The 26,563-nt window shown below is 43.8% G+C and overlaps 1 protein-coding gene across 1 annotated transcript in view; it reads left to right on the top strand.

Annotated features, from left to right (window-relative positions):
* LOC141003226 (uncharacterized) overlaps window positions 1–26,563 on the top strand; it is an 85,652-nt gene that overhangs the window by 30,289 nt on the left and 28,800 nt on the right. The window contains exons 7-15 of the mRNA XM_073474550.1: window positions 4,279–4,412; window positions 4,514–4,578; window positions 6,982–7,070; window positions 7,341–7,464; window positions 11,195–12,437; window positions 15,130–15,536; window positions 16,648–16,724; window positions 17,029–17,143; window positions 17,305–18,298. Coding sequence (XP_073330651.1) covers window positions 4,279–4,412; window positions 4,514–4,578; window positions 6,982–7,070; window positions 7,341–7,464; window positions 11,195–12,437; window positions 15,130–15,536; window positions 16,648–16,724; window positions 17,029–17,143; window positions 17,305–18,298 — 3,248 coding nt within the window. The remainder of the gene's footprint in view (window positions 1–4,278; window positions 4,413–4,513; window positions 4,579–6,981; window positions 7,071–7,340; window positions 7,465–11,194; window positions 12,438–15,129; window positions 15,537–16,647; window positions 16,725–17,028; window positions 17,144–17,304; window positions 18,299–26,563) is intronic.

The raw sequence follows: 26,563 nt of genomic DNA, 5'->3' as shown, positions 1-26,563 counted from the left end.
CCACGTTGCCACGTGCATCTCGGAATGTCTGACAGACATCTCCGCTTGGACAACTGCGCAACATCTCAAGCTCAACCTCAGTAAAACTGAACTCCTCTTCATCTCGGGTAAAGACTGCCCTCACATGGACCTGTCAGTCACTGTCGAGGACGTCACAGTGTCGCCTTCATCGACTGCGAGGAACCTGGGCGTAATCCTTGACGAGGGACTATCCTGCACCCCAAACATCACCACGGTGGCCCGATCCTGCAGATTTGCCCTCTACAACATCCGCAGGATCCGGTCTTTCCTCACAAAGGACGCAACGCAACTCCTGGTCCAATCGCTGGTCATCTCCCGCCTGGACTCCCAGCCTCTGCGACTAAACCGTTGCAAAGTATCCAGAACACTGCAGCGCGCCTTGTTTTCAATCTACCCAAATTCTCCCATGTGACCCCCCTCCTCCGTGACCTCAACTGGCTTCCTGTTGCGGCCCGCATCAGATACAAGACCATGGTGCTGACCTTCAAGGCCGTCAACGGAACTGCACCCATCTACCTCCACACACTGGTCAGACCACACGCCCCAGGGCGAGCACTTCGCTCTACTACATCAGCTGGCCGGCTGGTACCGCCATCGCTAAGAGCAAACAAAAGCCGCTCAGCGAAGTCGCGACTCTTCTCTGCTCTGGCGCCCCAGTGGTGGAACGAACTCCCGACCAATGTCAGGACAGCAGAATCACTCGCCATCTTCCGCAAAAGACTCAAGACTCACTTGTTCAGACTTCACCTCGACCCCGCATGGCATGACTCCCTTCCCACCCACCCCCCACCCCCAAAAAAAGAAAAAAAAAATTATATGCACTTGTATGTTCTTACCCTTAGCACTTACATCATAGCACTTTTGTACTTAAAGCTATAGTTGGCAATGTTGGAGAGCTAGCAAGATTTGAATGTGGCACCTCCTCTAAGCTCCACCCCCTCCCGTCAGTGCTCCATCCAAAGCCACGCCCCCACAAACTTGAACGCACATCTGACAGTAGGAGTCAGCAGGGCAAGGAGAGCCGAGTATTTCAGCACATTTTGGACATCAACCAAGCTACCTCATGTACTACCAGATGCGTCGAGTACAAACGCTCAATGCTCCGTGCAGGAAGCACAGATCCTATAAGTTGGATAAGCAGTATGTACTGATGACCTGTAACGTTACTGGCTTACACTGACAGAGAAGCTAATGTTAGCATTGGGCTAATACGAGCTACAAAAGTAGCTAAGTTGGCTAACGTTACATATTTCATGGAAATAACAAATCCCCCCGAAGCAAAACAAAGAATTACCTGTCCAACAGAAAGACAGCAACCTCTGCATCACTTCTTAGGCCCTTCAGCTCCCTCAGTTGTCTCCACCGTTCAAAAGCTGAACCGATGTTGACTCTGGTTTTCCCTCTGGTTTTTTGTTGCAGCCTTTTCTGCCTCCGGCTTTCTTTTCTTAGCCTGTTCAGCGGGGCGAGCCGTTAGAAGTAACGCTGGAAGTGCTACTACTGGCTGCCATTGTTCTCTCCTGCTAACTCGGTATGGAGTGTGCTGAATAGTTCCGACAACGGTGACATGTGATGCGTGCACGCAGGGAGGAGGGAGGGACAGAGGGGGGCGTGGGCAGGATGAGACATGAAGGCATCTGATTAGTTCTTTCCACTCGCACCGAGAGGCAGGGATTGGTCAGAGTTTTTACAGGCCTGCAGCTGCCACAGAGGTCTGGTTTTTTTCGTTCCTTTTTCTGAACACATTATGTATTGACTACTCTCAGGATGGAAGGACCATTTCACCCAGTATAACAAAAAGTGTTTCTGAACAGGATTATCAACTATAGCTTTAAGGTATCCTTGATAAATAGCAGCTACTTTGCTCAGATGGGGGCTTGAAAAATGTTTCTATTTTTTCTTCTCTACTTTATCGACGGTGATATGTTGTGGTTTCTTTCTTGTGACAAATGTACTTATTGTAAGTCGCTTTGGACAAAAGCATCTACTAAATGCTCTAAATGTAAATGTAAGTCAAACACTGGTAAGAGAGAGGGCCTTTATAGCGACCATTGTCGGGGAGGGGGAGATGAGGGGTGTTCAGTTGTTTGCAATTTGCAACCTCATTGCTAGATGCCACTAAATTCTACACACCTGTCCTTTAAATGCTGTACTACCCTACTACGCCTGCTTCCACTGCGATCTGACCCTGGATAAGCGGATGACGAACAACAAAGGAAACAACACTGACCATCACCTTTCGCGTTGATATGTGCAGCCATGTGCTTATTTACACGTCCAGCAGATTCAGAGCAACATTATCATCCATTTGGAGTTATGTATGTGTCCACCTGATGAATGTCAGTAATATTCTCCAATATTCTTTCGATCTTGGCTCTGATTTGGTCTCCACCAAGCCTCTGCTAAATACTGCACTATGTTCAGTAGCTGGTGTCTGACTGTCTGTTAGCTGTTGGCTGCTGAGCAGGTAGTGAACAGAGGGCTTTTAGAGCTTTTTCTCTGAAAACAGCTAATCAGAGTATGAATGTGGGATGTAAAGCTGCAGGGAACTGCTGTCAGGTGATACCTTTAACAGGGGTTGTCACTTCAGATGATTACTGTCATATTACACTGTCATGCATGATACAGTATATGATCCATTGTTAGTAAAACATATATATATATATATTTATTTAGTGCAGTTAAAGAGGCACTATGTAATTTTGGAGAGGAAATTCAATCCAACAAATTTTTCCACGAGTGAATAAACAAGCTGTTCTCAGAGGAAAATAAGGTCCCAGAACACGAGCCCCTTTCACACTGCCCTTTGAGTGCGGAGAACCTGCGCCAATTCTCCGCATCCTTCTCTGTGTGAAAGTTTCAGATGCGGCAGGGGTGAAATTTCACTGCGGCTCTGATTCGCCTCCAGAGGTAGTATCAGAGCCACAGCAGAAGCGAACCGGTGTCTGTGTGAATGGATAAGCCGGCAGAGCAGGGGCGTGTCGATCGGATGGTGTTCACAGTCTGACAACTAAACAGATCCTTCACTCATCAAATAAAAGAGAAGCAACGTTACAGGACCAAACAACTAGGGATGTCCCGATCAGGTTTTTTTTAACCCTGATCCCGATCCGAGTTAGTTAATATTTAGTATTTGTTGATACTGAGTCGATCCCGATCCAGTATAGCCCTAACTAAGATTTGATTAATCCTTTGTCAAAATCCTTAGCTTTTTATTCCACATCAAAGTTGGGCGAAAATACTTATTCTTGTTCTCTTGTAAGGATTACTTGAAAAGTACACAGTAAAAGTACTTCATATTATTCATGCAAGTAGTCTAGGAAGTACTTAGTTCAGCTTTATATGAATCTTGAACTACTTATGGAAGGAATGTTTTTTATTCCACATCAAAGTTGGGCAAAAACACTTATTGTTCTCTGGTAAGAATTTTGACAAAGGATTACTTGAAAAATACACAGTAAAAGTACTTCATATTATTCATGCAAGTAGTCTAGGAAGTACTTAGTTCAGCTCTATATAAATCTTGAACTACTTATGGAAACAATGTTTTTTTTAATTTTTTATCTCACGTCGTCCTTTACTTTGAAATCCGGAAGGATACCTTTGTGATACCTTCAGTTCATTACGGGGAATAATTACTGTAAAAGTATCGTATGTTTCATGGGTCTGGCTGTGAGACTGCAAGCTGCTCCAAATTCAGTACCAGCGGGTCTTCAGAGCAGTTTCATTACGATTACCGTAAACGTTAGATCATTTGCGCACTGGAAAAAGGGGCGGCTGATTTGACCAAGCAAACATGAACCACGGCTGGCTTGACCGCAGCAGTAGCAGGGTTAACCCGCCCTGTTTTTCACTAACAACGCCTCACCAGCTCTTTCAAGTATTTTTAATATTCGCCTATACTCGGGTAATTGCGGCACGCGAAGGAACAGCCTTGCGGCATAACCGGAAGTAAACAGAAACACAATTTTCTTTTAGAAGCAGTTTTTAGGAATGGCAGTTATACAGAGGAGTACTGTCATTGTCCCCGCTCACATGTCTCATCTATGACCTTATGACTTAATTTTCAACATACAACTTGAAAGTAGATTTGCTGTGAGAAACGCCGAAGTGAAGCAGCGCCGTCCGTCCGTACCGCTAGGACAGGATGGCAAGTTATGTGGATTTCCACGCTCAACTAGCGTCTATCATGGAGGTGTTAGCTAACGCGGCGGTGGCTGAGATCTGTCAGCTGGTGGACGATGAGTTTGCCACCCTGAGGCTGGAAATAACCCGAAGCCACAGGGAGAACCTGGCCCTGAAGAGCAGGCTGCGACTGATGGAGGTCAGTCCAGGAGAGCGACCCCACAGAGAGCCCAGCACCCCTCCGCTGGATGTGACCCGCACCGGGAGAGGTTAGCTGCTCCAGCAGAAACTAACCCAGCTTTGTGTCACCAGGGTCCAGTCAAACATTCTGCTTTTTAACAGCATTAACACTGCAGTTATTTTCCCACAGCAGGGAAACAGCTGCTGCCCCGACACTACGATCGAGGACGTTATGCTCTTACAGCAATGTGCTCAGTATGTATGTTTTTGTCTCTTGAAAACTATCCAGTCAAAGCTTAAATACATACACAACATTTAACAAAACAATCAGTATACGTCCTGAGTGGAGTAATACTGAGTAATAGTACTGAAACATAGTACCTGTGTGTAGTTAGGTGCAGGGGTGCACGTGTGTTAACAGCTTTGGCAGCCCATTGGTGACAAACATTTCTCAGTTTTTCGTTGTTTTGAGAAAATGCTCTTGTTTTAATGTTTTTGCTATAACTGTTTGTGCAGAACATTCTCATGTTGGAATGATATAATAATTATTTTTCAGTTATTTAGTTTAACAATAAAGCCTTCTTCTGTAACATCATATCACTTACATGGAGCAACTCTGTTTACAATGTGCTAGCTGTACCAACACATCTCGAACAATAAGTTATGTTGTTGGCCTCAGCAGAACCCCGGCCCAGAGACAACTTATTTTTTCATTTGTTTTTGTGGTTTATGTTTACTATACTGTTTTTGATGAAGACATTTAAAGATGGAAAGTGTTTTTGTATGCTTTCTAATACTTAATGAAATAATGTAAATAATATTTATAATAATAAAATGAAAAAATACATGAAAACAAAATAAAAATAATCAGACAGCCCCATAACTCAAATTAAAATGTTGTTAAACAGTATAATAAGTGTAGGAGGCAAAGTGTGTATTTAGCCTGTGTTATTGTTATTATTTGTTTTGACTGCTCATGTCTTTTTGGGTACTGTTGTTGTGGAATTTCGGCTCGCTTGAGAGGTGAAGAAAACTCAGAGACGCCGATGACTTACATTGAAGTAGTTTATACAAACATAATCATGGAGGAACAAAATAACAGCACCACTGTATCTACAGTGCATTTTCAAGTTAATCCTCCCCAATGTTCAGATTATATCTACACCTCAGAAAGCACCCCTCCCATAAATGGTTAGTTGTTTAACAACAAATAAGTGGAAAGTTACTGCAGAGCTTCTCACCTCTGGCCAAGTGAGGAATAGAAAGAAAATGTGTAGAAGACAGTAAGTCTGCTATCCTAGATCGAAGGCCATCCTACGAGTTTGAGATATAAACTCATAGATCAGACGTCACTATGCCCTCATCCATACCTTATCGTGCCTAACCTTTATACAGGGTGCGTACGACATCTTATCCTGTGAGGCCAGAGTGCTCTGGGCCATTCATTTTTCTCCCACAACTGTCACATCCGGTATTTGGCACCTGGTTGTGGTTACACATTATTTACCTGTTCACTATACGGCAGGAGTTGGACAAAGAGGGTGAATCAGGCTCCAATATTTGCTGTTGACAGTCAGGTCTTGCTTTGATAATTATTGCTCGTCAGACTTTACTACAAAATAAACAGTTGGGATGCACGATATTGGATTTTTTGCCGATATCCAATATGCCGATATTTTACAACTCATTTGGCCGATAACCGATATCGATACCGATATATATAAATATATATTCTTTTTCTCCCCACACCTACTTGCAGGGATCATCAAGTCTCTTCTGTAGTGGAATAACAGGCCCACCGGTAAATGCAGACATAAAATACAAAGCTAATAACATCTGCGATGCTGCGCTGAGGCAACACACCTTCGTTCACCCTAAGCTGCAAGGTTTGTGCCATGCACGGCAAACTTGACACACCTAACTCCATCACTGCTTTTGCCATGTTGCGTGCGTTGTCTCTCACCACTGCATGCACTTTGTGATTTTCCACTTTGCAAACTTGCCATCAAAAGCAGTTGCGATTGCGGCTGCAGTGTGAGATCCTCGGCACTCTTGTGAATGAAGGACAGCTTTTTTAAGTTCAAAGTTTTCATCTATCCGTTGTGCCGTGAAGCTCAGCATGCTAACAAGGCTAACAAATGTCCAGATGTCTGTGGTAAACCCTTCTCCCTCGCTCTGCTGCAGGTTGATGTAGGTGACGTGTCACACCGCGATGCACACAATCCTCGCGCCGTCGGGCATTTAATCTGATTTAATCAAGGGAGCAGCAGTCTATTTATTTATCGGCTTATTAAATCGGCGTGTTATCCGATATCGGCCGATACCGATAGCTTGCCGATATTATCGTGCATCCCTAAGTTAAACGAATCTGAACATCATGGATTTGTTGGAACGAGTTACAGATAAGAGCCAATTTAGCCTGTTGGCGGCTTTTAAATGGATAGTAGTCGCTGCAGAGGGTGACTCGTGACTTGTTGTGTGTCAATAGTTACTGTATATAAACAGTAGCCTGCTTGTGTGTTGACTCAGTAACTTAAGTTTTCCTCACTGTAGATACTGAGGGTTTAATCACATGATACTTGGCAAAAAGCACATGTAACTTGTGACAGTGGAACAGTGAACATATTATAACAACCTGCTGTGAATTACTTTGAACAGATGTTCACTTTGCAGAAGAAGTCAAGTCCAGCCCACTGGAGAACACTGACATCCAGCAGTCACAGGTCAGTGCTGCTGTCTGTGCAAAGGTCAGCCTTTCTTACTACATCTCTTCTTCTCTCTTCCATCATGTCATAAAAATGATGGAAGTGAGAAAAGCATGCTAGCTTAATTGTAACCTGTTAAAATAAAGATAGTGTTGAAGGCACGTTTTAAAAAGTATGCATGTAGAATTTAATAAATGAAAAACAGAAAAGGATTTTGGAGCAATCATGGCTGCTGATAAGTTTCATCAGCATGTATCAGATTAATAATGCAGCAGCAGTAATGACTTTACATACATGCTTTGTGTCTGCCAGCCGGCGGTTCTGACAGAGCAGCCGGTGGAGCCAGAGGTAGTTGTGATAAAGGAGGAAAGGCTGGAGGAGGAGCTGACAGGCTGCAGTGTACTGGAAGACCATCAGACGCCTCCTAACAGCAGCAGTATGTATGAAAGACTGTATGATACTGTACAGAGTGTTTGACTTCTTTATATCAAACACCAAAAAGGAAGAAACAGACAGAAACATTTAATGAGTAGATAGAGCAGCTGGTTGCTACTGAAGCCTCTTTCCTAAAGGAGAAAAATGAAAATCAAATACATTTTTAAATGAAGGTGTGGAGTAATGAATGGTAACAGGGATACACGATATATATCTGACTGATAAATGATCGTCTTTTGGCTATAACGATGTTCTTGATGATAACTAGAGGACATAATACAAAGAAAGATTGACGTCAAACTGGGGCACTTAGGTAGAGCCATGCAGTATAGACTAGAGAACATGTAACCACGTTTTACAGTTTCAGAAGATGATAACGCATTTGTAACTTGCAAAACCTATTCCACAAGGGTTCAGAGAGGAGGAAGAAAGTCTACAAGTTTTAACACAACAAATCTTTTTGGAGTTGTGGAATATTAAATCCTCCATCTTTGCTCACTACATCTCACCTCTAAATTCCACAAGATCCGTGTTCAGTCCGTCCTGTCAGCTCCACTCCGCCACGGCAGTGGAGCTGATAGGTTTCACTCTAGTCTATGTGAGCACCTCCACTGGCTCCGCTGCATTGCGTTTCTACTCCGTTGCAGCTCCAGCAGTCCGGACCCTTCTGTAGCAGATACGCAAGGCTTCTTCAGCGGGGAAAATAAGTATTGAACGTGTCAACATTTTTCTCAGTAAATATATTTCTGATGGGGTTATTGACATGAAATTGTCACCAGAAGTCAGTAACAACCCAAGTAAACCACACATACAAATACATCAAAACATATATGTCCATAAATTAAGTTATGTGTAATAAAGTGAAATGACACAGGGAATAAGTATTGAACACATGAAGAAAAGGAGGTGAAAAAAGGCATGGAAAGCCAAGAAACCAGCTGAAATCTGTCAGTGTTTAGAAAGCAATCCTGCCCCCTATCAGTGCAAATTAATATCAGCTGGTTTAGTCCTAATTGATGGCCTATAAAAATGTTTCTCATTACCACAGTGTCACACAATGGGCATCATTATGATGGGTAAAAGCAAAGAGCCCTCTCAAGACCTTCACAACCTTACTGTTGCAAAACATACTGATGGCATTGGTTACAGACGTGTTTCTAAACTTCTGAATGTTCCAGTGAGCACCGTTGGGGCCATTATCTGGAAGTGGAAAGAACATCATTTCACCATAAACCGGCCACAGCCAGGTGCTCCTTGCAAGATTTCTGACAGAGGAGAATAAAAGAATAATCAGAAGAGTCGTCCAAGAGCCAAGGACCACTCGCGGAGAGCTTCAGAAAGACCTGGAATTAGCAGGGACAGTTGTTTCAAAGAAAATAAGTAATGTACTCAACCGCCATGGCCTCTGTGCGCGCTCACCGCGCAAGACTCTATTGTTGAAGAAAAAGCATGTTGAAGCTTGTTTAAAGTTTGCTGCACAACATTTGGACAAGCCTTTGAAATACTGGGAGAATATACAGTTGCAAGAAAAAGTATGTGAACCCTTTGGAATTACCTGGATTTCTGCATAAATTGGTCATAAAATGTGTTCTGATCTTCACCTAAGTCACAACAATAGAAAAACACTGTCTGCTTAAACTAATACCACACAAACAATTATATGTTTTCATGTTTTTATTGAACACAACATATAAACATTCACAGTGCAGTTTGGAAAAAGTATGTGAACCCTTGGATTTAATAACTGGTTAACCCTCCTTTGGCAGCAAGAACCTCAACCAAACGTTTCCTGTAGTCCAGATCAGACCTGCACGACGGTCAGGAGGAATTTTGGACCATTCCTCTTTACAACACTGTTTCAGTTCAGCAATATTCTTGTCTGATGTCTGATGTGAATCGCTCTCTTGAGGTCATGCCACAACATCTCAGTCGGGTTGAGGTCAGGACTGGGCCACTCCAGAAGGCGTATTTTCTTCTGCTGAAGCCATTCTGTTGTTTTGATGTTGGTGTGCTGTGCCTTTTTTTTCTCCACACATATTGTTGTGTGTTCCTTCCAAACAACTCAACTTTGGGTTCATCTGTCCACAGGATGTTTTGCCAGTAGTGCTGTGGAACATCCAGGTGCTCTTTTGCAAACTTCAAACGTGCAGCAATGTTTTTTTTTGGACAGCAGTGGCTTCCTCCATGGTGTCCTCCCATGAACTCCATTCTTGTTTAGTGTTTTACGTATCTTAGATTCGTCAGCAGAGTAAAGAATAAAAGAATAATAACATGAAAACATATAATTGTTTGTGTGGTATTAGTTTAAGCAGACTGTGTTTGTCTATTGTTGCGACTTAGAAGAAGATCAGAACACATTTTATGCAGAAATCCAGGTAATTCCAAAGGGTTCACATACTTATTCTTGCAACTGTTGTCTGGTCAGATGAGACCAAAATTGAACTCTTTGGACACACCATGTTTGGAGGACAAATGGCACTGCATCACCCCAAAAACACTTTACCAACAGTAAAGTTTGGAGGTGGGAACATCATGGTGTGGGGCTATTTTTCAGCATATGGTACTGGCAGACTTCATATAATTGAAGGAAGGATGAATGGAGAAATTTGATAAGAAACTGCTGCCATCTACCAGGATGCTGAAGATGAAACGAGGGTGGACATTTCAGCAAGATCCCAAACACACAATGATCCCAAACACACAGCAAAGGAAACTCTCAATTGGTTTCAGAGAAAGAAAAATAAAGCTGCTAGAAAGGCCCAGTCAATCACCCGACATGAATCCAATGGAAAGAACTGAAGATCAGAGTTCATAGAAGAGGCCCCCGGAATTTTCAAGATTTGAAGACAGTTTGTGTGGAAGAATGGGCCAAAATCACACCTGAGCAATGCATGTGACTAGTTTCTCCATACAGGAGGCGTCTTGAAGCTGTCATTACCAACAAAGGTTTTTCTACTACATATTAAATACATTTCAGTAAGCATGTTCAATACTTTTTCCCTGTCATTCCACTTTTTTACACATAAGTTAATTTATGGACATATATGTTTTGATTTCTTTGTATGTGTGGATTACTTGCGTTGTTACCGACATCTGGTGACAATTTCATGTCATTACCCCCATCAGAAATATATTTACTGAGAAAAATGTTGACACGTTCAATACTTATTTTCCGCGCTGTATTTCTGCCGGATGCTGGAGCAAGACGCATCTATTCAGCACAGAGCAGACAGGAAGTCACCTACCGAAACAACAACATAACATCTGGTTAATTTTCATAATAAAACACACCGTGTTGATGCCAGCACAAAAATCTCACAAAAGAGTCAAATCCAAGCACTTCTTCTAATCCTTTGGTTGGGAACACTAACCTTTTGTCTGATTGTTGTTGTGTTTATAACACATACGTAATATCACATCTGTAATTATTGAAAAAACCGTAGCAGAGCCGTTTCGCAACAAACATGCATCCAGTGGAATTCCCAGGTTAGCCTTTTCTTACCATCAGCTGTGGATAAACTACAGGTTATCTACTTATTTTTTAGAAACAGAAATGTGAAATTATTGGTTCTCTTATCAATATTATCAGTATTGGTTTAAAAAAAAAAACATCCCTCCGTTCTATGTAAACTGTTGCTGTTGATGATCAACAGTTACATGAACAATCTGAATGAGAATGAAAGACGGATGTAATCTTTGTCTTTTTCTCTCTCTCTCTGTTTACTCTTTAGTTGGACCTCCAGCTCTCTCTCTTGCTGATGAGGGTGACCGGCCTCTGAGTGTTCAAGCAGAAAGCCCCAGAGTCAGTGCGTCAGGTTGGGATGAAAAACAGGACTTTGCCAGAGCTGAAGCTCAGCAGCAGGTGGAGAGAGAAGGAGCGGTAGAGGCCAGTACTCTGGATCTGTACTCTAATCCAGCAGAGCAGAGCCACAGAGCTGCACCAAGAGGTTCTGGCCCAAACAGAGGCAGGAAAAGGACAGACTTCACCGAAGAAGAAGAAAAAAATGTTGCAGATCCCTGCGACTCTCTGTCTGCTGAATATAGTAGCAGTAAAGTTCCTGATGTAGAGACTCCACTGGATTCAGAGCTGTCACTGACTAACACTGGAGTGAAGGGTTTATGTGGTGCTGCAGCAGACTGGAGGGGGGAGGCGGTGTCAACAGCAGTCAAACTGGAGTCTGAACCTTTGTGGGCTGAAGCTTTTAAGACCCCTTTAGTTTCTGTCACGAGACTTGAGTGTGTGAGTAACAGCAGATTAACTAACGCCGACAGTGATCACCACACAGAGAGTGGAGCAGCAGAACCAGACACCAGCAGCCTGGACTCCTGCTCCTTCGATGACCTGTTCTCCTCTCCGGAGGTGGCCCAGTCTCTCACAGCTCCTCACAGACACTCCACAGATGGAATCACAGGTGTGGAGGAGCCACTGTCATCCTCATCTTTTTCTTTCCTGAGCGGTATTGGTAACTCCTCCATGTCAGACTCTCTAACTGCTGCCTCCTTTAGTAAAACCTTGTCTGACTATAAGAGCAGAGACTTTCCCAGCAGCACGAAGCAAGTGTTCAGTTGCCAGCAGTGCACCAACCTCTTTTCTACCTCCAGAGACGTGGTGGTGCACCAGCGTTCTCATGCCGGGGAGAAGATCTACCACTGCCACCTCTGTAAGAAGCCCTTCATTCACCCGCACCAGCTGAAAACCCACCAGCGGGTGCACACCGGGGAGAAACCGTTCAGCTGCGCTATGTGTGGCAAGCGATTCTCCCAGTCCAGCCACATCAAGAGGCACATGAGCGTCCACACGGGGGAGAAGCGTTACAGCTGCAGCCTGTGTGGGAAACGATTCTCACAGGCCTGCAGCCTGAAGGTGCACCAGGCCGTCCACACCGGAGAGAGACCCTACAGCTGCACCAAGTGTGGCAAGAGCTTCTCTGTGCTGGGAAACCTGGTCCGCCACCACAGCGTCCATATCAGCAAGTGAACACACAGGAGCCGACGTGTCAAGTGTGTATGAAGTCACTTTATTGACTGAATGTTGTTCCTGTGCTACTGTACTTTTTATACACCTTCAGGTTTACAATAAAACATTCAGAAAATAAGTACCTCCAGGTGTTGGTCTGTTTTAATTCGGCCTGTGTGATCATGTTTGTTTTTTTTTTTCAACTTTATTGGAACCTACTGTATGTAGCGAGGGTAATAGTATCTTGAATCACACATCCCTTCCATCATCACAGTATAAAAATGATGAAATAAAATGTCCAAAAAAGCATAATTTAACATGCATATCTCTTAAAATAGCTCTGAAGCTGATTAATTACATTAATTACTTTTAATTAATTTGTAATTATTAATCAAGAGACTTGAGTGTAAATTCCAAGTTCAATAGTAAATTATTCAAATACTTTGAGAGATTTGCACCACCCATCCAAACACTGTTGTGGACCAAGTACACCCCCTCATCACAACAACACTACCTGATGGCAGTGGCCCCCCAGCAGGACAATGTGCCCTGACACACACAAACACTGCTCAGGAACAGCTCGAGGAACACAATAAAGGACCCAAGGTGTTGACCGGGCCTCCAAATTCCCAGATCCCAATCTGATCGAGCATCTGTAAGACGTGCTGGAGCAGGTCTGATCCATGGAGGCCCCACCTCCCAACATACAGGACCCAGAGGATCCACTATAAAATGCCCTGGTGCCAGACACACAGGACACCCTCAGAGGTCTGAAGTCCATGTCTTGACAGGTCAGAGCTGTTTTGGCTGCACAAGGGGAACCTTCACAATATTAGGCAGGTGGTCATAATGTTATGCCTGATGGGTGTATGTGTAAGGAAATGTTCCTTATTACTGAGTATTTGAATGTCATCATTTTTAAGTCTGCTTAGAAACTGCAGAATCCACTGAAGCACTGAGCTCTATTTCAAGGAAGGATTTCACAACTGGTTCCAGAACAGCGATAGATTGTTTACTCAAGGTAGAACACATATAATAATCCATTAATATTGAATTAGAATAAATAAAATTACATTTCTGATTAAAGTCATTACACAAGGCTCCAGGTAGACAGATGAACAGATAATAGGTGTTAGCAGACATTTAATTAATACAACTACCAAATTATTAATTCAATTTTCAACTTAAATTAATTTTCAAAATAGATGAACTCTAGTTTGTATTGTGATTGATGGAGCACAGAGAGGACAACATTTTAGTTTTTGTAGTTTGGGGAAAAAGTGTTATTAACAAAATTAATAAGTTACTGATACAAACTCAGAAATAGTAACTTGATACTGTATATTTCCATATAAACAAGCCATCCTCAAGGGTAGAAGGGTGCCCAGAGCACTGTTTGAAGCTGGAACTGGGCTGCTGAGAAGGTCCTGCTGACATAAACAAAGTACAACAGTGTGATATTGTGTTGTCCTTTGAGGATATTTTGTTTATTGAGTTTATTCAACATTCTTCTCGTCTTTCTCGAGCCTTCCTCAGACTACATAGTGCACCTTTACTGAATCAACCTGTTATATTTTCATGACACTTTGAAACTAAACATTTGAAGTATTTGAGTATATACATGTTTACAAATGATTTTTAGAAAATATTAATAAAAAAAGTAGTAGGTGTAGCCACCCATTACACATATGCAACATAGCAGTGTAACTTGAGCAGCAGCTGCTGTATAGACTCAAGCTACTGACTGCCACTTCCTAAAGTAGGTCAAACTGTGGCAGCCTCTGTCTGAATGTCACGAACACACTGAAAAACAACAGCTTAACTCCAATAAGTGCTCTTAATTGTTTCCCATTTATTTGAAAGGCAGTGCTCTTTGTACTTCTGGATCTATCTGGAGCTCTCTTCCTAAACACAGTCAGACTGTTCCAGCCTGTCCACATTTAAATCACCAATCACAACTCACCTCTTTAGCACTGTGACTCTTTAGAAGAGGAATCTATTTCTGATCTAACAGGTTCCCATTTGTTATTTTTGATGAACGATTAAACAGTTATTAGATCTATAAGGTTAATTGAGATGTGTATACCTGATTGTGATAAAGCCAAAATACAGTGGAATGACAAACGTAGTAACTAAGTGGGAGAACATACAGCACAAAACATTTTACTGTCTCTTTGTTTATTGTAAGAAAATGACCAAAAAGACTGTCAGACTTTATCTGACCCTATATGTCCATCTGACCACTTGCCATTCTTTTAACAGGTCTCTTGCAACCGCTTGCACCCACAGTGTCTACTTAAGTTTCTTCTTGCCATGACAGGTTTACTACGTGTTGCTGTCCGCTCCTTTGTACTGAACTGGTAGTTACCTGCCTGTGGTGCGGCACGGTGCGTGGCTAATAATTCAATCCGTGGTTGTAGATGACAGATGCACCGTTTAAACACCTGGTGTGACTGTTGCATTCGGATCATTGTTAAATGAAAACGGACAGATGTGGATCCACTTCACAGTAAAGTGTCCAGCACACAGCCAGCAGCGCTGCTCTATCTGTCCCTCTTCAGACCTCCTGTCCAGTCTGCTCAGACACAGCTGCCTGTGAAGTGATGCTGAACAACAAACTGACGTCATCAGGAGGCGACTCTCTCACCTCAAAGAGCCACAACTGTCTTGAACACATTAAATACGGTAGACAGTGTGAATTACACGGAGCTTATTGCATGTCCGCCGTGTCTCGGCGGTGTGTGGATGTGTTCACGGCCGTGCACCGCAGCAGCAGCAGCAGCAGCAGCCGTCCGCCGCGCGCATCTGTCCGTGCAGGAGCAGACACACAGACCTGGCGATGATGGCGGACTGTGTCGGCTTTCAAGCGCAAATCGCCTCGATTATAGAGATATTGGCCAATTCTGCGGTGGCAGAGATCTGTAAACTGGTGGACGATGGCTACGCGGCGCTGCGCTCCCAGATGGACCAGGAGCGGGAGAAGAGCGAGAAGGAGAACGATACCCTGCGACAGAAACTGCGAGAAATGGACGTGAAGATGCGAGGCTACGAGAGGAAAATGAGGAGACGGAGTCAGCGGGAGGAAATGCACGCCGTTCATTTTAGGCCACCTGAAGGTAAACAGATGGAGGGGCAGGAGGCAGGGCTGCAGACATCCTGACAGACACATACAGCATGAGCTCATCTATAGAACAGCACACTGACGCTGTCACACACTGATGTGCTCTAATGCCTCCTGCACTAATGTGGACATCAGCATCATGCATGCACACATCATATCATATGGCAGGCTGGCCTGGTTGGAATAGACTGGATCTGTGTCTGTTCAGGTCAAAAACTAAAATGCTCTCTTCTAATTTACCCCCAGTGGTGTCCATGTTTGCAGATATCTGCTGGGCTCCTCTTAACTGGTATTCCTTCATGTCTCTGGTCACAGTTTGTGTGCTGTATTTCATAAGGGACATTCATTTAGAAAGATGTCATTTACTGTATAAGCACAGAAGTGGAATACTGAATGTAATAAAACTCTGGTTTGACAGATGTGGCCCTCTTTAAGTCGACGCCAGGCGATAAAGCAGCACCCACCTTCACATTCTGTCAACTCTATCATAATACAACAGTCAGGCTGGCGACCACACTGAGTCAGCACATCACAATACAATTCAGTTATATCTGGAGATGTTTCTGTAAGATTTTACATCCACGCCACACACAAAAACTAAAACAAAAGTCAAAAATGAGCAAAACAAACAAAAAGACAGCTCACACTGTACGGCTTCAGTATCACAGTAGTCACCATTGTGGTGCATTAAAGATGTAAGCAGAGGATATTTTTCACTAAGTTCTGTTCTTAAGTACAGTTTTCTGGTATTTCCATTTTCTGCTACTTTATACTTCCTCTCCACTACATTTATTGATACATTTAGTTACTAGTTACTTTACAGATTCAGATTATTCAGTGTTTATGGGCTATAAATTGAGGAAGCTGCATCAGAGTAGAACATTTTTAAATCAGTTTATTTTATCTGCAATCAGACAGAAAACTCACTGATACTGATAATCGGTGAATATTGGCCCGATAATCATCCAGGGCCCATAATCGGTCTACCCCTGATTTTTATACAAGAACCAAGCTTTTACAACCAGAAATCAGAGAGCACAATGTGACTGTCTGAGGCAGCGAGACCTGTGGATAATACAAGCTCAGTTTCCTGTACTATCTTTCAGTACCTGACGACCATCAGCCTCTGGTGCCACCTCTTCCTACCTCCTCTGAAGACGAACCCTTTCAACATGTTTCAAAGGTAAAGATTAATCAGCAGAGTACGTTCAAAATCTTGTGAGCACTTCACAGCTGTTTCAGGGCAGCTACAGATGGTGAGTCTGAAAGGTTCCTACATTGCTTGTGCTGTTCCCCTCATAGTCTTGCATAGCACAAAGTGTAGTGGACGATTTCTGACTTGTCTCCATGACGTCATACATTTCAGGTAGCCCAGACATATGAGCATGGTCAGACGTCTGAGTTTAGGTTCATCCTGAACTGTGATAGCAGAACCTGATGAATGCAGAAGTGTTGTCATGTTCCAGCTGCTTTTCACTGTATGACAGCAGGAGGACACCAAGGTGTTGCCCCTGGTGAAGCAGGAGAAAGTGGAGAGAGACGACTGCAACCTGGACCTCAAGGTGGAGGTCAACATCAGGGCGGAATGTGGTCTGTCTACTGGTGAGTGTGGTTTGCTACATGATTAAATCAGTGTGTCACTGATTCTTCTGATGGGGTCAATGTAGATGAAATATTTGCACCATGTCTGTACTGCAGACGCCTGCTTACTTCTTCTCCATTAATACACCTTAGTCAATTTGCCCTTACCTGTCCTTCTTCAGCCCTGGAGTCCAGTGAGGAAACCCCACCCAGTGACATTGTTCTTGGCACCAGTGTCACCTCCACGGTCCAGCCCTCCCCCCCCCCCATTGACGCCACAATGGACCTGACCTGCAGGCCTCGAGCAAAACGTAAAACCAGCAAGCCTCTAAGCAACAGTTTGACAGTCAACAATGGGGGGGTTCCAGCCCCTGAGAGTGTACGCAGGGACCTGGGTGGGAGCCTAACAGATGGTGCTATGAAGCCAGAGATCGAGACAGGTGATCCTACAGAAGACGAACTCCATCCCTCTCAGCTGTCAGCCCCTGTAGCCTCAGATGAGCCCAGCCCCGACCGCCTCAACAGCCTGGGCCTGGACCTGGCCTGGATGCAGGAGAGGGTCAGCCATCTTGGTGCAGCGTATGCAGTAGCACAACTGGGTTTGGGGAACACAGAAACCGGCCACCCCTCTGCCTCCTTCCCCTCTCAGGGAGGAGGAGACAGTCTAGATGGCCCTCCGACCATGCTCTTCGCAGGTGGCGCTCATGAAATGGCTGCTTTTGCTGCCTCCTTTGACATGGCTGCTGCCGCTGCCGCCGCCGCCGCTGCTGTCGCAGCCGCGCCCCCTCCACCACCTCCTCCCCCCCCTCCCCCTGCAGCTCCTTCTGTCACAACGACCAGCCAGAGGCGGCCTTACAGGAGCAGCGCTGCCGGAACTAAAGAACCTGTGGTGTGCGCCGTGTGTGGCCGTATCTTCCCCAGTGCAGCCGCCCTGGAGCTGCACCAACGGGTGCACACAGGGGAAAGACCTTACACCTGCCCCCACTGTGGAAAGGGCTTTGCCCAGCCCAACAACCTGCGGGTCCACCTCCTCATCCACACTGGGGAGAGGCGTTATCGATGTTCGCTGTGTGGGAAGAGTTTCATCTCGTCCAGCCATCTGAAGAGGCACCGCACAGTCCACACGCAGGAGAAGCCCTACAGCTGCTCACGCTGCGGACAGTCTTTCAGCCAAATGTGTAGCGTTCGCAGACACCGGCAGCAGTCCCAGTGTGGCCTGTAGACAGACTGCTGGAGGAGGTGGATTTCATCTGGAAGTGATACTCGTACAGTTTGGACTCTGAAGGGTGAATGATTGAAACCCCTTCATATGTGAATTATAGCATCTTATGTAAGCAAATGAGAGGCGAGGCTGTATCCGGTGATATCATGGCACGTAGAGGTGATATTTGTCCTAGATTATAGCAGTAATATGTGACTTCTGTTTTAAGGTTTTTTTTCCCCTGAAGCCCTCTCAACCTTTTCTTACTCCTTGTTTCAAAGTGAGGGGATCACAGAGTGGACTGTAAACGAGTGCCTGAGACAGTGTTGATAGCACTTAACCTGTCATTTGTCATTAAATGGTCCTGTTTGTGACAGACTGTCTGGTTTACATAACTTTCCCACGTTGGCTGATCCAGAAGGGAGAGGGTCTTAGTTTATCTGGGATTGTTTTGGCTGATGATGATGGTACACAGCCATCATTAACAGGGTGAAAAACACCATATTTTGAACACCTGCAAGCTTTAATTTTAAAATTCATTGGATGTCAAGTACCCATCATGAAAAGGGACTTCCAGGATTTTTAAACCTTTGCCCTATATTTACATGTTTTGGTGTGTAATTCATTCATACTCACAAAGTTTTGGAATCGGTTCAGTAGATCACCTCAGCTGAAAGGCGCGACAAAGCTGCAGTGGCTGCAACATAATCCTTTGGAGCAACTCCAACTGTCAAAGTTACGTCCACTAATAGTGCTTGTTTTTGTCACTGACAGGCTCAGGTTGCTCAGGTTGTGTCTGACAGAAATGATTCCTGGAGAGAGACCTTTTTGTTAAAGTGTAAGATCCTTTTTGTCTCGTTGAAGGAGTGAACTGTCGTGTCTTGTTCTGAAATCTCGCAGGTGAGTTGTTACAGTTGTTGCCTCATCTAGATTGTCTCAATCGGTTTAATAGTCAGCTATGACTGTGAAAAACAATTCTATTATTTAACTAAAAGGTCTCTCTCTGTAAGAATTATTACTGTAATGTTGTCAGACACTCCTGAGCCTGTCAATGACAAAAACACTTTTAGTGGATATAACTTTGACAGTCGGAGTTACCCCGAAGGATTACTTTGCAGTCGTGTCATGGCTGCTAGCTGAGGAGATCTGCTGTACTGTTTCCTGAACTTTTGTAGTATGAATAATTTACACACCAAATATATGGAATTCCCCATTTTAAGAAAAACATTTTTTGGCCCATTTCTAAAGCCAGATTCATATTTCTAGACACTGCCAGCTGTTGTTTGTCTAAGGACTGCTGGCACTTTATTTCTGCACACACTGCAACAGATATGACAGGATGCCTGTATGGTTAATTTAGTCCTGGATCTGGTATTGGATGCTCATTAAATTATTATTATAATATCCATCTTCTTTTCTGACTGTGGGTAAATATGTCTATTATGCATAATGTCAGACTCTTCCTTTAAAGCACTTTAAATGTTCCCATAACTAACTGTTAAAGCCATAAATTAGGAGGCAGTGCTGATACAGATTTTGTTTATCATGATGTATTTGTCATATTATCCACACCGTTTCTCATATTTCTACAATATCATGAATGAGTGGCCTTTTCGAGACAGCCTGCTATTGAATGGTAAATGTTGGCACTTGTAGTGCAGGCCTGCACTTTCTCATGTATGATTGTGTTCATGATAATGTCTGTCACACTGATTTACAGTGTATTTATTTACTATTCATTCCTCAAGAATAGGGGAAGATGTAATGTATTGTCCAGAAGGTTGACCTCTAGGTTTGAATCCAGAATTGGGCAGTGAAATCAGAATATTTTATTTTTTAGGGACAAAGCACTGTTGACGCTGGCCTGCAATGTTTTAATCTCCCTTTCTCAACTCTTCACAGGATGAAGCCTGAGATTTAACTTTTTAATGTCAATCATTCTTTTTCTCAATCCAGTAACAAAGGACTGTAAAAAGATGTAAAGTAATCACATATATATATCAGAGAGTTGTGTTTGTATGTGTAGGTGTTTGGATGTAATTGGCACTAGCTGTTGCACAGCTAAAACAGATATTTTGCCTTTTAGTATTCTTTCATGACATGTTCCAGTGTGTTAAAATGTATGGGTGTCATTAAACATGTAAACAGTTTGCAATGGACTTCACTGTGCAGTGGGAATCATTTGTGTAATATGACTTCACATATAAAGGACTGGACATTCTCAGTCGTCTGGACTCCTCAGTTTTGTTTTGAGCCGTTCAATTGAAAAAATACAGGGACAGGAGAAGAAGTCACTTGTCTTACAGTAGATAAAGTAAAGGGTTAGGGTAATGGTACAGTATGTGTGGATTTGACTTGACACTTGACAGTGATGAGAAGTGACGAAAAATGTATATACCACAGAATTGTGGTTTTACATGATTAATAACTGCAGGTTTCCTCATCCCGTTTTGATTCAGTGACAAAAGCTACTACATGAATCCATGTGCAAACCTGAATATCAAAAATATACAAAATTGATAAATGAAGAGTTGACTTCATGACTGCCAGTTGAGTAGAAGTAACTTCTGTCATCTCGGACTTCACTCACACTAAAAGTGGCAACAGCTGAGCAGCTGATTTGTACTATACAGAAAAAAAATATATTGGAAATCTTACTTGACATCTGATAAGTTGACTCCCTTTTTTTGCAAATTATCCAGAAACAATCAAACATGATGGATAACTTTTAAATGTGGTAAGTGCAGTCAGATCTCCTGTTTCATTGTAGATACAGTATATAGAAATATAAAAAAGTTTTATGAAGTGTTCCATATAGTAATGTGTGTGTGTGTGTGTGTGCGCGCGCGCCTAGCTCTTTTGTCTCTTCGACAGTATATGTCAGGAAAGCATCCTGTCAACAGAAATACAGCCATAAGAAGTCATTACGGAATTTATTGGAATCAACTTATCATTTCTATAAACTTAACATAAATATACATGTTTTATATACTTCGGCTAACCCGAACAAGCCGGCTTTTCCATCAATCGTACTAGCCAATGTACGCTCCTTGGACAATAAACTGGATTACATACAGCTCATGAGATCGACCCAGCGGACTGTGAGAGAGTGCTGTGTTTTTGTTTTCACGGAAACATGGCTGAACAACAACACACCGGACTCCGCCATCCAGCTCGACCGGCTAACGTGCCACCGAGCAGACAGAGCCCTCATTGAAGGAGGTAAGACCCGCGGTAGCGGGGTCTGTGTGTACATCAGGGATGCTTGGTGTCAGGATGCTGTGGTGGTTTGCAGACACTGTTCACCCCTTGTGGAGTTTATGATCATCAAGTGCCGGCCTTTCTATCTACCAAGGGAGTTTTCTGCCATCCTGCTGGTCGCAGTCTACATCCCTCCCAGCTGTAACAACAATGATAGAGACAAGGCACTGAGTGAACTGTACAGCTCCATCAGTGAACAGCAGACTGCCCATCCAGAGGGACTTCTCATCGTGGCTGGAGATTTCAATCATGCAAATCTCAAAACAGTGTTTCCTAATGTGTACCAACACATTGACTTTGCAACAAGGGGAAACAACACACTGGACCAGGTTTACACAACATTGAGAGGAGCATACAAGGCCTCACCCCTCCCCCATCTCGGCGCTTCGGACCACATCACTGTTATGCTAATGCCAGCATACAGGCCTAAGGTCAAAGTCACCAGACCGGTTCAGAAGCAGGTACGGGTGTGGCCAGAGGGTGCCTCCTCAGCACTCCAGGACTGCTTTGACACCACAGACTGGGACATGTTCAAGCAGGCAGCCACCTACAACCACCACATCAACATACAGGAGTACTCAGACACTGTTACTGCCTACATCAGCAAATGCATTGATGATGTCACGGACACCAAGACCATCACAGTACGGGCCAATCAGAAACCATGGCTGACGGGGGAAGTCCATCGGTTACTGAAAGCCCGGAACGCTGCTTTCAGAGCAGGTGATGAGGCTGGTCTGAGATCAGCAAGAGCCAACCTGTCCCGTGGCATCAGACTTGCAAAGAGGCAGTACAGCAACAGGATAACCCACCACTTCACCGACAGCAGAGACACAAGGAGCCTGTGGCAGGGGTTACAGACCATCACGGACTACAAACCTCGACCACAGACCTGTGACAACAACATCACTCTGCTGAACGATCTGAACCACTTCTTTGGACGGTTTGAAGCCGACAACACCACACCTGCACAGAAGACAACACCCCCTCCAGATGACCAGGTGCTGTCCCTGACTCCAGCCAGCGTGAGGAGATCCCTCTCCAGGATCAACGCTCGCAAAGCTGCAGGACCGGACAACATTCCTGGTCGTGTGCTGAAGGACTGTGCAGAGGAGCTCACAGATGTCCTCACAGACATCTTCAACACCTCCCTGAGCCAAGCTGTTGTCCCCACCTGCTTCAAGAACACCACCATCATCCCGGTCCCAAAGAAGACCTCCCCATCGTGCTTCAACGACTACCGCCCCGTGGCACTGACCCCCATCATCATGAAGTGCTTCGAGCGGTTAGTCATGCAGCACATCAAATCCATCCTACCTCCCTCCCTGGACCCGTACCAGTTTGCATATCGGGCCAACCGGTCCACTGATGATGCAATCTCCACCGCCCTCCACTCAGCTCTCACCCACCTGGATTCTAAGGACTCATATGTGAGGATGTTGTTCTTGGATTTCAGTTCAGCTTTTAACACAATCATCCCCCAGCAGCTGATACAGAAACTGGACTGTTTAGGACTAAACACCTCACTCCGTAACTGGTTGCTGGACTTCCTGACAGGAAGACCACAGGCAGTCCGGGTCGGCAGCAGCGCATCCAGCACCATCGTGCTGAACACAGGGGCTCCCCAAGGATGCGTGCTCAGCCCCTTACTGTTCACCCTGCTGACCCATGACTGCACACCAACACACAACACCAACCTCTTCGTCAAGTTTGCGGATGACACGACTGTGGTGGGGCTCATCAACAACAACAATGAGTCAAACTACAGGGATGAGGTGAGCCAACTGGCCAAGTGGTGCAGAGACAACAATCTCTCTCTGAACGTGGAGAAGACAAAGGAGATTGTTGTCGACTTCCGGAGAGCCTCCACCCAGCACCCTCCACTGACTATCAATGGAGCTGCTGTGGAGAGAGTGAGCAGCACCAGGTTCCTGGGTGTGCACCTCTCTGAGGACCTCTCCTGGAGCAGGAACACCGCATCACTGGCCAGGAAAGCTCAGCAGCGCCTCTACTTCCTCCGCAGACTGAGAAGAGCCAGAGCACCAGTCCACATCATGACAACCTTCTACCGTGGAACCACCGAGAGCATCCTGACCAGCTGCATCACTGTGTGGTACGGCAGCTGCACTGCATCCTGCAAGAAGTCCCTGCAGCGCATAGTAAGAGCAGCTGAGAGGATCATCGGTGCCTCCCTCCCCTCCCTCCAGGACACTTACAGCACACGTCTGGCCCGCAAAGCACTCAGCACTGCGGGCGACCCCACCCACCCCAACCACCAACTCTTCAGTCTCCTGCCTTCCGGGAGGAGGATGAGGAGCCTCCGAGCGAGAACCAGCAGACTGAGAGACAGTTTCATTCATCAGGCCATCAGGATGCTGAACTCCCTCCCAGCGCTGCCCCCCCTTCCTTCTCCTTCTCCGCCCGCTGCCCCCACTAACTATGGACATTGTTGACCCCCCCCCCATGGCACCAGCCACTTTTACAACTCAAAAACACTTTAAAATCTATTTGCACTGTGTAAGAATGTTTACAATTTCATTGTCATAGACCAGTTTACACCATTTTATACTGTCATATTTATATCAAACTGCCATATTTATATCTATATTTATATCCAATCCCAATACTGACATACCTATTCCACACTATTTATATCTCCGGACTTTATATTCCCGAATGTCTCTTAGCTGTACATATTTTATTTTTATTTTTATTTTTAGATCTATATTTCTATTTTATTTTATATTCTTATATTTCTTATTTCTGTCTGGACAGAGGGAAACACAATTTCAATTCTCTGTATGTCTTGTACATATTGCAGTTTTGACAATAAAGTCGACTTTGAACTTTTGAACTTTGAACTTCAAGTTGATTAACGTTAACATTTTTTTTTTTTAATTTTCAAACCACTTCAGAACATAAAAAGATACTCAAATTCAGCCACTGAACTTACATTTTAAGCCGAAACAGCTAAAAATTATTTACAGTGTACAGTCCAGCAGATATAGCCTATGGGATGTCAACATCACTGGAACACCACCATGGGGAAATATACCTACCACAGGGAGATGAAGAACTGGGTTTCGGGGATGATCCTATCAGCTCTGACTACACTGACCATGTATGCCGCTGAAATACTACAACAGTGTCTGAAAACACTGATTGGAGTACATTTAATGTAGTTTGCAACGCCCTTGATGCACTCACTGACAAGTTCTGCAGGGAGATGTCCAAGTAGATGTCCACCCATACCCAAACAGTGAAATTCTATGGCAATAAAACAAAAACTATACACACTAATTAATAAATAATCAAGTCACAAAAATAAATTATTCATGGTGGAGTGTTGAGGATGAGCGTCACAGCCAGAGGACAGAAGCTGCTTCATAGTTTGATGGCAGGCTGGATGTCTGTGGCTCAGGAGGTGGAGCAGCACATGTGTGAAGAAATAAGAGAAAAACGTTTTAATTCACGTTATTTATTAAGACTTTTTAAAATGAGTTTAGACATCTTGTAGATGCATTCTCATAAGCTATATGAGTATATATGATGTCATATACACATCACAAATGCAAGCATATATTTGTGAGACATAAATGGACATACACTATATATGTAGTATTTCATATATCAGATTTATGTATGGGATTTTTCAAGAAATTGTTTTTGGCGCCCATGGCATCATGTAACTTGCAATACCAAGGTTAACTGCTGATCCTTCACATTAAAACTTGTTTTAAGTCTTAATCAATAAAGTCAGAAATACAGTACATAATTTCATAATAAAATGTTTATGACTATCAAATAAAATGTTTATCTTCTATTATACCAGATTGTATAATACTATAGTGTGTTATGCATCGAGCAGCAATGACCATCAAAGGAGTTATTAAAACTCCACCTGTTGTAGACGTTCCTCAGCTAAAAACTCTACTTCCTTTAAAGTGAAAAAGAAAAAAAATGACATTTCATTTCAATTATTTTACACTGGGGTCAAATACACCCCAGTTGGTTTTACCATATAACACAAATAATGTTTTTACCTGAAATTACTGAAAACTAAATGACACCATTTTGACAGGATGGCTGTTTCTCACACGTTATTCTTGGGCTCCCCCAGCACCCCCAGCCTGTAGCCCTTGCACTGTATGTTCAATGTGTTGGTAGGATGAGAGATAGTTAACTTTCCATTAACAATATCATCCCTTTGCATGTAAAACTGCTTACAGTGCCCGTCAACATGTTCAATTTCTGACCCACGAGTACTCAGCTGTGATTACTACATTATTAAATAAGTAGTCAGGGCCAGGTACTCATGGGTCAGACCACAATCACACATCATCAACTCTGCCTTTATTGTAATCTGAACTACAAGCCTGTAAAGTTTGGGACTTCATGTTGCACAGTTATGTGCTATCACATTTACAAAATCTGTCCACAGACAGACAGACAGACAGACACACACACACATACACCTGGCAAAGTACTCAAACCTGCCTCTAGTTCTCACTACAATAGGTGTCTCCAGAAATATATATAGGAATTTGGGCCAGGGGCTTAAAGTGTCAGGGCCAACCACAGATTTATATAGAACAAGATACCAGATGGAAAGATGGCGCCCATTCAAACCAATGAGAACTGCTCGTGTAGCACATCTGCCAAAAAATGTTTCCTTGCTTCTGTGTTTACTTCCTGGTTACCTATTGAATATGTGCAGTAGAGTTTCCCCTGCTGCTCAGCCCCCTTTCTAAGACCATGCCCATTTTCCAACTTGGCCTTCATTTTGATCTCAATGGCACACCTGTAAAGTGGGTGGGGGTGATTGACACTACGTAACTAATTTATTTTAGGATTCATTTTAAGATTTTAGTACTTACTTTTCGAGCCCTCCATGATCAAGCTCCCTCGTACATCATGGAGCTACTGAGACCCTATTCTCCCTCACACTTACTAAGGTCATCAGATCAGAAACTCTTGAT

The sequence above is a fragment of the Pagrus major genome, chromosome 1 (genome assembly GCF_040436345.1).
Source record: "Pagrus major chromosome 1, Pma_NU_1.0".
In the NCBI taxonomy this organism is placed as follows: domain Eukaryota; kingdom Metazoa; phylum Chordata; class Actinopteri; order Spariformes; family Sparidae; genus Pagrus; species Pagrus major.
This window is presented reverse-complemented; position numbering and strand designations above follow the sequence as displayed.